The sequence below is a fragment of the Gossypium hirsutum genome, chromosome D01, assembly GCF_007990345.1.
Source record: "Gossypium hirsutum isolate 1008001.06 chromosome D01, Gossypium_hirsutum_v2.1, whole genome shotgun sequence".
NCBI classification, from domain to species: domain Eukaryota; kingdom Viridiplantae; phylum Streptophyta; class Magnoliopsida; order Malvales; family Malvaceae; genus Gossypium; species Gossypium hirsutum.
The window spans coordinates 18,812,805-18,826,388 of record NC_053437.1 but is presented as its reverse complement, the minus strand read 5'-3'; the positions used below and the strand labels follow the sequence as shown (position 1 = coordinate 18,826,388).

The following is a 13,584-nucleotide window of genomic DNA, read 5'->3' as shown; positions in this document are numbered from 1 at the left end:
GGACACGACGAGCATAAATACCCTCTTTAACTTCTATTCTGATGGACTGAATATCTTTCATAAGGAATCGTAGAAAGATGCGACGATTTTTTCCAGGAAAACCCCAACGAAAAATACATACTATTCCCTCCTTTCTATCGAATCGATCATAACCACTGCCTACATTCCAAAAAATTGTGCACCACAAATAGGAACTAATAAAGAGGCCTGCGATCCCATAGAAAGACATCACGATTCCTTGTGGAAAAAAAACTATTTGCTGAGACGGAAATAAAGATATCAAATTCCTACCAAGATAACTAGAAGTTCCAACTAATAAAAACCCTAATGAACCAAAAAAAAAGGATAAAGGCCCAGCAGAAATTGCTTGTTTTTCGAGATCCCACTATAAATTCTATCCATATGGATTCTGATCGCCAACTCATACATACTAGATCCAGTTGCATTTTATTCGAATTGAGAGAATAACCAAAAAAATTCGACTTTACTTTTTTTGTTTCCGAAGTAACTCTCATCAACTAGGACTATTTTGATATGAACTTTTAGAAGGAATTCATCAAATTGCTTCGATCTAAAATCATCCCCTTTATATGATCACCTATACGGATCTACTAGATATATAGACTTTAATTTCATACATCCGTTCGGTACCGATCCACTTGCTATAATTCATTTAACCCTATACCATGTTTACGTATGCATAAGAGGGGCTTTTTCATTTATGTTCGGTTCGGGTAAGCCGGATGTTCTACAATATTTTACTAAATAGGTATCCATGACATCTAAGTCTTGAAAAAAAAATAGATAAGATTTGGTCTTGGCCCCATTGAATATAAAAAATCTTAATTTTTTGAACATACAAAGATAAAGAAGCCATTGCAATTGCCAGAAATACTAGGCCTACTAAAGGCACAAAAATAGAGGGAAAACTGCTGAAACTTGTCATAAAATGGGTACCTCAATTTAATATTTGTACCTGTTATTGTTATATTGTTTAGTTAGAAATATATCTTATAACGATTATATTATAATTCGTATATTATACTAATTATATCTAAATACTAAGTATATCTAAGCGAGTCTATATATCTAATAAGTGCAAGGAATGTAGAATTAAATAAAAGGACTTGCCCATCTTTTTAAATCAAATAAAATAGGTGTATATAATAAGATAATCCACTTTCTTTATTATCTTACTTTATTCTTACTTTCTTATTATTCTATTGTTCTTGTCTTCTAATTTGAATTTTTGAATTTACTAAAGAAAGAGTTTATTACAAATTGTCGAAAGATTCGATTCGTTAGAATCCGATCCAAGAACAGGGATTATTAGTAAAAATAGAATTTTCGGGAGATATAGAAAGATGCAAAACTCTATATTTCTATTCTATTTTTCTCTATTTAAATTATATATACATACGCAATAGAGGAAGATAAAATTCGTTTTATTTGTCTCTCCAACTTTTCATTTCACAGAAGGAAAAATTCGCTTTTTATCTTGTTGCTAGAGGTTTACTCATTAGTAATATCGGATAATGATAATAATAATTATCCACATAATTTGTTTTTCGACAATTCCTTTTTTTGTCACAAAGTCAAAGCCCGCGTAATGGGCTTTGACTTTGATTCTGATAAACTAACTAACTACCTTTTCACTACAAATAAAAAAATTTCACTTAAGACTCTACTTGATTGAATTTTGATTCAAAGGAAAAAAACCGTGGAGCTGAACTAACTCACTCAGAACACCTTTTAAAGGATTACGTGGTACGATTGGATCAAATAAACCCTTATGGAATAAATATTCAGCCGCCTGTGAACCTTCCGGTATTGTTTTATTCAATGTTTGCTCAATTACTCTTTTACCTGCAAATGCAATATAGGCATTGGGTTCAGCAATAATGATATCCCCAACATACCAAAACTCGCGGTCACTCCACCAGTAGTAGGAGATGTAAGAATTGATACATAAAATAACTTTTTATTTGATTGATAATCATATAAAGCGGAAGATATTTTAGCCATTTGCATCAAGCTCAAACTTCCTTCTTGCATGCGTGCTCCTCCGGAAGCACACACTAGAATAAGAGGTAAAAAATTATTGGTAGCATATTCGATCAAACGGGTGCTTTTCTCACCTACTACGGATCCCATACTCCCCCCATAAACTGAAAATCCATAACCCCGATTGCTATAGGAATACTGTTTAGTTGACTCGTGCCTGTTTGAATAGCCTCAGTTAATCCTGTCTTTCTTTGATAAAAGTCAATACGATCTTTATAAAACTCTTCTTCAGACTGAAATTCAATGGGATCTAGAGAGATCATGTCTTCATCCATAAGACCCCAAGTGCCTGGATCAATCGAAAGTTCGATTCTATCTGAACTCCTCATTTTCAAATGATATCCACATTGTTCACAAATATTCATTTTTGAATTAAGCGATTTCTTATAATTTACTCCATAACAATTTTCGCATTCGCATTGAACCCACAAATCCTTGTATAGATCGAGATCATTAGAACTTTCTTTTAGAGTTAAATCATTACCATTTTCACGAGTTATTATATCGAAATTCTTGCCTTCACTACTATTTCCACCTTCGCCGCAAATGTAATTATAAATATAATTATCATTGGAATTGTCACTACCACTTAAAATGGAACTATCAGTACAGATTTGAGAACGAAGATAAGAGTCAATACAACTATTAATGTGATTATTCCAACCATAGTTAGTATCATTATCATCCAAGTTAAAATGATAGTGGGACTCATCATTTTTCGATCCATTATTCATATAACTAGAATTATGATAACTATAAAAAAAACTTTCTAGTTCACTCAAAAAAGAATGATCATTGTTAAGCTCAAAAATTTGATTTTCACTATCAAAATATATGGAATAACAGTCCTGATTACTATCCCTAATTAAAAAGGTGTCATCAGAAATGAAATTCCAAATGTCTTTGACGTCAACTAAATGATCAACCTTACTGTAATAACTAGAGCTGTCACTCCAATCATGAATGTTTTTATCCGTATCATTTCTAGTTGGGTCTTCGTTTACAGTAGTATTTTCAACAGGACCAAGGTGGCTATCCATTGATTTACTTAGCCCACATCTGTATTCTAATTCTCCCTTAGACAAGATCAAATTGAACCATGATTTTTCCATAGAGCTTTCTTGCCTCTATTTCCATGAAAGTACAGTAGATGAATAGTCATTCGATGAAAAATCAATTGAATATTTTATTTCCTATCAGAATACGCATACTAGATACAATCACTAGGGTTATTAACGAACAATGAGTGAATATTGAAAGAAACGATTCCCTTTTGTGAGAACCTGGAGTAGCAGTTCATTATATATGATAGAGCTCTTTTTTCTTTTGAATTAGAAATATCAATTTTCAATTCGAAATAGTGATTTCCCCATGTTGTGTAAAATCCGCACTGAAAAAATGGAAAAAAGAAAATTTTCTCCTATCAAGAACCTTTTTCGTAAAATCTCGTCTACTAATACAATACAATAAGTTTCTATTCCAACACGGAGCCAAAAGGACAACATACAGGATGGGTAGAAGAAGTTGTGATGCTTGGCTCGATCCATGATTTGAAACCGTGGTATATAGGATAGAAAAGAATACATCAATCCTAAAGATCCATACATAGGATTAATTATTGACCCAGGAGAAAATTTGAGTTGTGTTTAGTCTTTTATTTTTGTATTTAAAATCTTGTATATCTAGATAAAAATATATCTATCAAAAATATAGACAATAGAATCGGCTCAATCCTTTTAGTAAAAGATTGGGCCCAGTTTAATTGCAATTCAACAAACCGACAGTAATTACTGGATTACAAAGTATCCATTGCTTCGAATTCAAATTTGATTTATCAAGCTGGTTTATCTAATTTATCCACTGCGTCGAATTCAAATTTGATCGCCTTCCATACTTCACAAGCAGCAGCTAGTTCAGGACTCCATTTGCTAGCCTCGCGGATAATTTCATTACCCTCGCGGGCAAGGTCACGTCCCTCATTACGAGCTTGTACACATGCTTATAAAGCTACTCGATTAGCTATGGCACCCGGTGCATTTCCTCAAGGGTGTCCTAAAGTTCCTCCACCGAATTGTAGTACGGAATCATCTCCAAAGATCTCGGTCAAAGCAGGCATATGCCAAACGTGAATACCCCCCGAAGCTACGGGCAGAACACCTGGCATAGAAACCCAATCTTGAGTGAAATAAATACCACGACTTCGATCTTTTTCAATAAAATCATCACGTAGTAAATCAACAAAGCCCAAAGTTATGTCCCTTTCTCCTTCAAGTTTACCTACTACTGTACCAGCGTGAATATGATCTCTACCAGACATACGTAAAACTTTAGCTAGTACACGAAAGTGCATACCATGATTCTTCTGTCTATCAATAACTGCGTGCATTGCGCGATGGATGTGAAGAAGTAGACCATTATCTTAGCAATAATGAGCCAAGCTAGTATTTGCAGTGAACCCACCTGTTAAGTAGTCGTGCATTACGATAGGAACTCCCAATTCTCTAGCACACACGGCCCTTTTGATAATTTCTTCACATGTACCTGCAATAGCATTCAAGTAATGCCCTTTGATTTCACCTGTTTCAGCCTGTGATTTATAAATTGCTTCGGCACAAAATAAGAAACGGCCTCTCCAGCGCATAAATGGTTGGGAGTTCACATTCTCATCATCTTTGGTAAAATCAAGCCCGCCACGTAGACATTCATAAACTGCTCTACCGTAGTTCTTAGCGGATAACCCCAATTTAGGTTTAATAGTACATCCTAATAGGGGGCGACCATACTTGTTCAATTTATCTCTTTCAACCTGGATGCCATGAGGCAGGCCTTGGAAAGTTTTAATATAAGCAGTAGGGATTCGCAGATCCTCTAGACATAGAGCGCGCAGGGCTTTGAACCCAAATACATTACCCACAATGGAAGTAAACATGTTAGTAACAGAACCTTCTTCAAAAAGGTCTAAAGGGTAAGCTACATAACATATATATTGATCTTCTTCTCCAGGAACGGGCTCAATGTGGTAGCATCGCCCTTTGTAACGATCAAGGTTGGTAAGCCCATCAGTCCACACGGTTGTCCATGTACCAGTAGAAGATTCAGCAGCTACCGCGGCCCCTGCTTCCTCAGGCGGAACTCCGGGTTGAGGAGTTACTCGGAAGGCTACCAAGATATCAGTATCTTTGACTTCATATTGAGGAGTATAATAAGTCAATTTATACTCTTTAACACCAGCTTTGAATCCAACACTTGCTTTAGTCTCTGTTTGTGGTGACATAAGTCCCTCCCTACAACTCATGAATTAAGAATTCTCGCAACAACAAGGTCTACTCGATATAAATGAGGAGTTAATGAAACCTTTTCGAAGAAATCTTTCAAAAAATTATCAACGAATCCGAAAGGTTCCTTATTAGACCATGGTATTTGATTCGCCAAATACATCATTATTCTATATTCTTTCATATGTATGGCGCAACCCGATCCGTGTTTTTCAAGTTTCTAATTCCTTACTTTTTTTTGAATCCAAATTCTAAATGCAAATGAAATAAATAAAATAGAAATAGATAAATAATATAAAAATAATATAAATATAATATTCTAATATATTAGAAATCAAATATATAAATAAATTAATAAAATATATAAATAAATTCTAATACTAATATATATTAGAATATATATATAATAGAATAGATAAATATATAATAGAATTCATATTCTAACATCTAATAGAAATTATATATTATATATTATAAGCTCAATAATAAGAAATAAGAAATTCACCCTTGACAGTAATATATGTTATATATGTAAATCCTAGATGTGAAAACAGGCGTAATTCGGCCCTGAAATGAAAAAAAAGGGAATATAGATGGAAAAAGGGGGGAGAGGTTGGACGTAAAGTAAAAAAAATCGATATGCTAAAATAAAATACGAAATGAAATTGAAACAAGGCTAATGAGATAGAAATAAGGAATCATAAATAGAGTTCGGGTTCGAATTCCATAGATAATATGGATGGTGTTGCCTATAATGATGGACAAATGAAAGACTCTCCCAAAATTTTTATTTATCCACTTCCTATTTTGAAAATAGGTTGGTTGAACTTAAAAATTCCTTCATTGAATAAGGAAACAATCCAATTGCATGCACTTGAATTGGATGGGACCAACGAAATCGAGCGTTAACCCCCTATTTCTTATTGAATTAACCGATCAACCTCCTATCGAAGATTTTTTTTGTATTAGATAATTTTGGAAAAAAAATTGACATATTTCACTTTATTATGAAAATAAATCCTACTACTTCTGTTCCTGGAGTTTCCACGCTTGAAAAAGAAAATCTGGGGCGTATTTCTCAAATCATCGGTCCAGTACTGGATGTAGCCTTTCCCCCGGGCAAGATGCCTAATATTTACAATGCCCTAGTAGTTAAGGGTCGAGATGCCGCCGGTCAACAAATTAATGTAACTTGTGAGGTACAGCAATTATTAGGAAATAATCGAGTTAGAGCTGTAGCTATGAGCGCTACAGATGGTCTAACGAGAGGAATGGAAGTGATTGACACGGGAGCTGCTCTAAGTGTTCCAGTTGGCGGAGCGACCCTAGGACGAATTTTTAACGTGCTTGGGGAGCCCGTTGATAATTTAGGTCCTGTAGATACTCGCACAACATCCCCTATTCATAAATCCGTGCCCGCTTTCATCCAATTAGATACAAAATTATCTATTTTTGAAACAGGAATTAAAGTAGTCGATCTTTTAGCTCCTTATCGTCGTGGAGGAAAAATTGGACTATTTGGGGAGGCTGGGGTAGGTAAAACAGTACTCATTATGGAATTGATCAACAACATTGCCAAAGCTCATGGGGGCGTATCCGTATTTGGCGGAGTAGGTGAACGGACTCGTGAAGGAAATGATCTTTACATGGAAATGAAAGAATCTGGAGTAATTAATGAACAAAATCTTGCGGAATCAAAAGTGGCTTTAGTCTACGGTCAGATGAATGAACCGCCAGAAGCTCGTATGAGAGTTGGATTGACTGCCCTAACTATGGCGGAATATTTCTGAGATGTTAATGAACAAGACGTACTTCTATTTATAGACAATATCTTCCGTTTTGTCCAAGCGGGATCCGAAGTATCCGCCTTATTGGGTAGAATGCCTTCCGCTGTGGGTTATCAACCCACCCTTAGTACCGAAATGGGTACTTTACAAGAAAGAATTTCTTCTACCAAGGAGGGATCCATAACTTCTATTCAAGCAGTTTATGTACCTGCGGACGATTTGACCGACCCTGCCCCTGCCACAACATTTGCGCATTTAGATGCTACTACCGTACTATCAAGAGGATTAGCTGCCAAATGTATTTATCCAGCGGTAGATCCTTTAGACTCAACGTCCACTATGCTCCAACCTCGAATCGTTGGTGAGGAACATTATGAAACTGCGCAAAGGGTTAAGCAAACCTTACAGCGTTACAAAGAACTTCAGGACATTATAGCTATCCTTGGGTTGGACGAATTGTTCGAAGAGGATCGCTTAACCGTAGCAAGAGCGCAAAAATTGAGCGTTTCTTATCACAACCCTTTTTCGTAGCGAAAGTATTTACCGGTTCCCCGGGGAAATATGTTGGTCTAGCAGAAACAATTAGAGGATTTAAATTGATCCTTTCCGGAGAATTAGACGGTCTTCCTGAACAGGCCTTTTATTTGGTAGGTAACATCGACGAAGCTACTGCGAAGGCTACGAACTTAGAAATGGAGAGCAAATTGAAGAAATGACCTTAAATCTTTGTGTACTTACCCCTAATCGAATTGTTTGGGATTCAGAAGTGAAAAAAATCATTTTATCTACTAATAGCGGACAAATTGGCGTATTACCAAATCACGCGCCTATTGCCATAGTTGTAGATATAGGTATTTTGAGAATACGCCTTAACGACCAATGGTTAATGATGGCTCTGATGGGCGGTTTTGCTAGAATAGGCAACAATGAAATCACTATTTTAGTAAATGATGCGGAGAAGGGTAGTGACATTGATCCACAAGAAGCTCAGCAAGCTCTTGAAATAGTGGAAGCTAACTTGAGGAAAGCTGAAGGCAAGAGGCAAACAATTGAGGCAAATCTAGCTCTCAGACGGGCTAGGACACGAGTCGAGGCTATCAACGCGATTTCGTAACGAGTTGGTTAATCGAAAAAATTTCCGTAGAAACAGAACTTTCGTTTATACATCTCATTTTGATTCTGCCGATTAAATAGAATCAAATACAATCAAATACAATCAAAAGTGAAATCAGATTTTGATCTAACGAAAAATTTGAAAATTGAAAACGGAAATAGAATAGGATGAAAAAGATAGAAAATCAATAAAAGAAGGTGGGTAGAAAAACTTATTAGACACCGGGATCGATGGTATCTAATAAGTTCTACCTACTATTGGATTTGAACCAATGACTCCCGCCGTATGAAAGCAATACTCTAACCGCTGAGTTAAGTAGGTTATTTATTATCATAAGGAATCATAAAGAGAAAGAAAAGGGACCTATTACATCGATGGATTATAAATCCAACTTCTAAGCAATACCAATCAAACAGACCAAAAGGGTATGATTATGATGTTGGATTATGTAATATTCATCTTGACAAGAAATTATCTACATAATATGATAAAATATGTATCACAAAAACAAGGGCTATAGCTCAGTTGGTAGAGCACCTCGTTTACACGTGCGCCAATGTTTTTCAGGGAAGTCTATCATGCAATCAAAAGAATTGATCTTTTTGAGAAATCGATGTCTTACTCCATTACTTTGAAGGAACAAAACAAGAGAACAATAGCCTGACAAATGGTTCGGTCCGATTCGGGTGCCGTTTAGGCAAGATCCGAATCGAACCCATTATTGATTTGAGATATTGATAGGGTGAATACCCGGTCTATTCAATGCTAGGCATAATGAGTATAAGGACCTCAAAAATGCTCTTTTCGTCCTATGAATCTTAAGGTATATGAAGTTTCATGTTTGATTTTTTAATCAGGATGGTAGAGACTCCATTTAACTTAGGTTGATCTAGGCCAGAAGCAGACCTACGTCAAGATAACCCTTCCCCTCTTTGAAACACTTTGGAAGTGCTCCTGTATCAGTAATGAATCAGAGCACAATGAATCAGAGCACACGGAACCGTCTTCTTTTTTTCTGTTAGAAAAAAAATATATATACGGTAGACTAACTGATATTTCTATCAGTTAATGAAAGAGCCCAATGCAAAAAAAAAAAAAAATGCATGTTGGGTCTTTGAAATAGGCTGAATCATTTTGATAATAATCAGTTCGATCTGTTTTACCGAGAAGGTCTACGGTTCGAGTCCGTATAGCCCTATATTTTCGAATTTTCTATTTTATTAATTTTAAATATTCATTAAATTTATTAAATTAAGAAAAATGAAATGAAAATAATATTCTTAAAAGTAAAGCAAACTAAAACAATAAAGAATATCCAAATACAACTAAAAATAAAAAAGTTGTATAGTTTTTTTCCTAATTATTGTATTCTTTGTTGATTGGAACTGGTCGCTTCCAGTTGCTTGGTTCAAATCATTCCCATAAGCTCGCTCACAGGGAGATCACTCAGAGTATAACCCTGAAAACAAAAGCGCATTTCAACGGATCCAATCGCTCTTTTTTTATTCTTGGATAAGAATAAAATAAACAAAACCCCATTTTCTTAATTAATCCTCGCGGGTAGATTGATTTTAGATTGATTCTATATAAATAGATATAAAATAAAAAATTTCTATTTATTCGAAATCTATAAGTTCAAATTTCTATTTAGAATAAATAGAATTTCGAATTAAATTTTTTTATTTCTAAAATTCTAATAAATATTAGATATTAGTTAGATATTAGAATTCCTTTTATTTAGAAAAATCCGAAATGAAGTGAAAACGAAAAAGTATTACTTGTTTTGGATTTGTATAGTATTATACTATATATAGTATAAATATATATTTATACTAGTACTATACAAATTAGTACTATATCGAAATGAAATCGAAATAAGTGGAATGTAAATAAAATAGGATTAATTCCAATCAATAAATCTTAAAACGCAACATGGAAACACAGCAAACAAACAAAACTAGACGATTCGATCAAACTGAATTGTTGTTTTGACTAAACAAACAGTTGCGGATGACTTGACAATGAATTCCAGGTCGAAGCGACTAATCCGATCTATTTTTCACATTCATAGGAGTTCGTCTATGTTTCTGCTTTACGAATATGATATTTTCTGGGCATTTCTAATAATATCAAGTGCTATTCCTATTTTGGCATTTCTAATTTCTGGAGTTTTAGCCCCGATTAGAAAGGGTCCAGAAAAACTTTCTAGTTATGAATCGGGTATAGAACCAATGGGCGATGCTTGGTTACAATTTCGAATCCGTTATTATATGTTTGCTCTAGTTTTTGTTGTTTTTGATGTTGAAACGGTTTTTCTTTATCCATGGGCAATAAGTTTCGATGTATTGGGGGTACCCGTATTCATAGAAGCTTTCATTTTCGTGCTTATCCTAATTGTTGGTTCAGTTTATGCATGGCGAAAAGGAGCATTGGAATGGTCTTAGTTCCTGAATATTCAGATAATAAAAAGAAAGAAAAAAGTCAAAATAATAATAACATTGAGTATGAATTCCATCGAATTTCCCTTACTTGATCGAACATCCCAAAATTCAGTTATTTCAACTACATTAAATGATCTTTCAAATTGGTCAAGACTCTCCAGTTTATGGCTGCTTCTTTATGGTACCAGTTGTTGCTTTATTGAATTTGCTTCATTAATAGGCTCACGCTTCGACTTTGATCGTTATGGGCTGGTACCAAGATCGAGTCCTAGACAGGCAGACCTAATTTTAACAGCTGAAAGAGTAACAATGAAAATGGCGCCCTCTTTAGTGAGATTATATGAACAAATACCCGAACCTAAATATGTTATTGCTATGGGCGCGTGTACAATTACAGGAGGGATGTTCAGTACTGATTCTTATAGTACTGTTCGGGGGGTCGATAAGCTAATTCCCGTGGATGTCTATTTGCCGGGCTGTCCCCCTAAACCCGAGGCAGTTATAGATGCTATAACAAAACTTCGTAAGAAAATATCTCGCGAAATCTATGAAGATCGAATTAGATCTCAACAGGGGGATCGGTGTTTTACTACCAATCACAAGTTTTGTCTTGTACGTAGTACTCGTACTGGAAATTATAATCAAGGATTGCTCTATCAACCACCATCTACTTCAGAGATTCCTCCTGAAACATTTTTCAACTACAAGGGTTCACTATCTTCCCACGAATTAGTGAATTAGGTAGGATTTTTTTTTACAGAAACAGACAACGAATTAATCTTCATAAATTCGATTTCATCATTAATGCGAAATATTTATCTTAGAAAAATGACAAATAAAAAAGAAAAGTGCGGGAGAGATAAAAAGATGCAGGGTCGTTTGTCTGTTTGGCTAGTCAAACACGGGCTAGTTCATAGATCTTTGGGCTTCGATTACCAAGGAATAGAGACTTTACAAATAAAGCCTGAGGATTGGCATTCCATTGCTGTTATTTTATATGTATATGGTTACAATTATCTACGTTCCCAATGTGCCTATGATGTAGCACCAGGCGGACTGTTAGCCAGTGTGTATCATCTTACGAGAATAGAGTATGGTGTAGATCAACCGGAAGAGGTATGTATAAAAGTATTTGCTCCAAGGAGTAACCCTAGAATTCCGTCTGTTTTCTGGGTTTGGAAAAGTTCAGATTTTCAAGAATGAGAATCTTATGACATGTTGGGAATCTCTTATGAAAATCATCCACGGCTGAAACGTATCTTAATGCCCGAAAGTTGGATAGGGTGGCCTTTACGTAAGGATTACATTGCCCCCAATTTTTATGAAATACAAGACGCTCATTGAATGATAAGAAACTAATTACAACTTCGAATATTCAAAGAATATTTGTACATTTTCTTTTAGCTCAAACAGAGGAATTGAGGTTTCATTCGTATTCTTATGGATAGGCTAATAAATAAAAAGAAATAAAAGACAATACATCATTGAGATTCTCGATTTTTGAAGAGACTTTTTTATTTATTTTATTTCGAACGAGCCGAGACAATAGGATGAACAATAAGGGTTCTGTACCGTGAACTTTGTATCGCGCACATCACTTAGATGAACTCTAGAGAGTCGCATAGAAGGGAATGAAGAAATGGAATATGAAAGAGAATACAAAGAAATAAATGAAAGGGGATCGGCTTCTATTTGTACTGTAGCTGAGATGAGTCTTGGTTATTTCTATCCTTGAACTCCTCTAGACCTGTCTTTTTGTTGGGCCTTTCAACCAACTATTTTAATCTTTTACTTAAATATGTATGAAGTATTACCATTCTTTTTGAATGTGAGAAGCCGCAGTGTGAACAAATAAAAAAGAAGAGGAAAGATAAGCAAATTTTGTCTTTTACTACATTATAATAGACACATTAGAATAGACTCTTTGCTCATTTTAAAAAGAGAAAAAAATACAAAATAAAATAAATAAAGAGAGGGTTTACTCTCAGATACCTAGCTAGATAAGTATGTATTATGTCGATCCATATCAATTAATTTGTAGAGTAGATACTCATACAAATTAATCATATGCCAGGAACCAGATTTGAACTGGTGACACGAGGATTTTCAGTCCTCTGCTCTACCAATTGAGTTATCTCGACCATTACCGACGCATTATCCTCATAATACTAGATGACTTGGGTCTATGTCAATTAAAAATGAAAACAAAAAAAAATGAAAAAGTATTAAATTAAAAGTCTCGAACAGGAATTTCTTGGATCTTCAAAAGGAGGACTTTGTAAATTTCCATATGAGTAATCATATGTATTATGAATCATTCAAATCAAATAGGTATTCCTTGCTCAAGAGATTTCTACGTATATCATATATATATCACAATATATCACACTATATCACAAGACTTGTGATAAGAGAACAAAATTCTGCTATGCTAGGATACGCTTGTAAAACGGCAAAGAATAGGATGAATGAGAAACATAAGGAACTTTGAACCACTAACAAAAAGGGTAGGATAAAATAAATAGACAGCAAATGGGCTTTTTGGGGTTGGGGATAGAGGGACTTGAACCCTCACGATTTTTAAAGTCGACGGATTTTCCTCTTACTATAAATTTCATTATTGTCGGTATTGATATTGACATGTAGAACGAGACTCTATCTTTATTCTCGTCCGATTAATCAGTTTTTCAAAAGATTTATCAGACTATGGAGTGAATGATTTGATTAATGACTATTCTATTCGATTCTTTCTTCAACTTGGAATCGATTCACAACAATTCTTTTTATTTTTCATATTTTCATATAAATATAAATTGATTTTGCATATAATAGAAATAAAAAAAATACAGGTTCGGTTCGTCTTTTTTGAGATAGTTTTTCATTAGTATACCTATAAAAAAATA

At 34.7% G+C, this 13,584-nt stretch overlaps 2 protein-coding genes and 4 pseudogenes across 2 annotated transcripts; 3 read left to right on the top strand and 3 right to left on the bottom strand.

Annotated features, from left to right (window-relative positions):
- Positions 1 to 1,621: 1,621 nt before the first annotated feature.
- LOC121213914 (acetyl-coenzyme A carboxylase carboxyl transferase subunit beta, chloroplastic-like) lies at positions 1,622 to 3,437 on the bottom strand (annotated as a pseudogene).
- A 470-nt stretch (positions 3,438 to 3,907) lies between these two features.
- LOC121213913 (ribulose bisphosphate carboxylase large chain-like) lies at positions 3,908 to 5,545 on the bottom strand. The gene has a single exon (XM_041087252.1). The coding sequence runs from the start codon at positions 5,357 to 5,359 to the stop codon at positions 4,484 to 4,486; it is 876 nt and encodes a 291-aa protein (XP_040943186.1). The 5' UTR covers positions 5,360 to 5,545; the 3' UTR covers positions 3,908 to 4,483.
- LOC121213562 (ribulose bisphosphate carboxylase large chain-like) lies at positions 4,106 to 4,450 on the bottom strand. The gene has a single exon (XM_041086355.1). It carries the CDS (start codon positions 4,448 to 4,450, stop codon positions 4,106 to 4,108), a length of 345 nt encoding a protein of 114 aa, XP_040942289.1.
- Positions 5,546 to 5,798: 253 nt separating the features above from the next.
- On the top strand, positions 5,799 to 8,502 carry LOC121213912 (ATP synthase subunit beta, chloroplastic-like; annotated as a pseudogene).
- Positions 8,503 to 10,562: 2,060 nt separating this feature from the next.
- Positions 10,563 to 12,081, top strand: LOC121213908 (NAD(P)H-quinone oxidoreductase subunit J, chloroplastic-like; annotated as a pseudogene).
- Positions 10,564 to 11,643, top strand: LOC121213907 (NAD(P)H-quinone oxidoreductase subunit K, chloroplastic-like; annotated as a pseudogene).
- Positions 12,082 to 13,584: the final 1,503 nt, after the last annotated feature.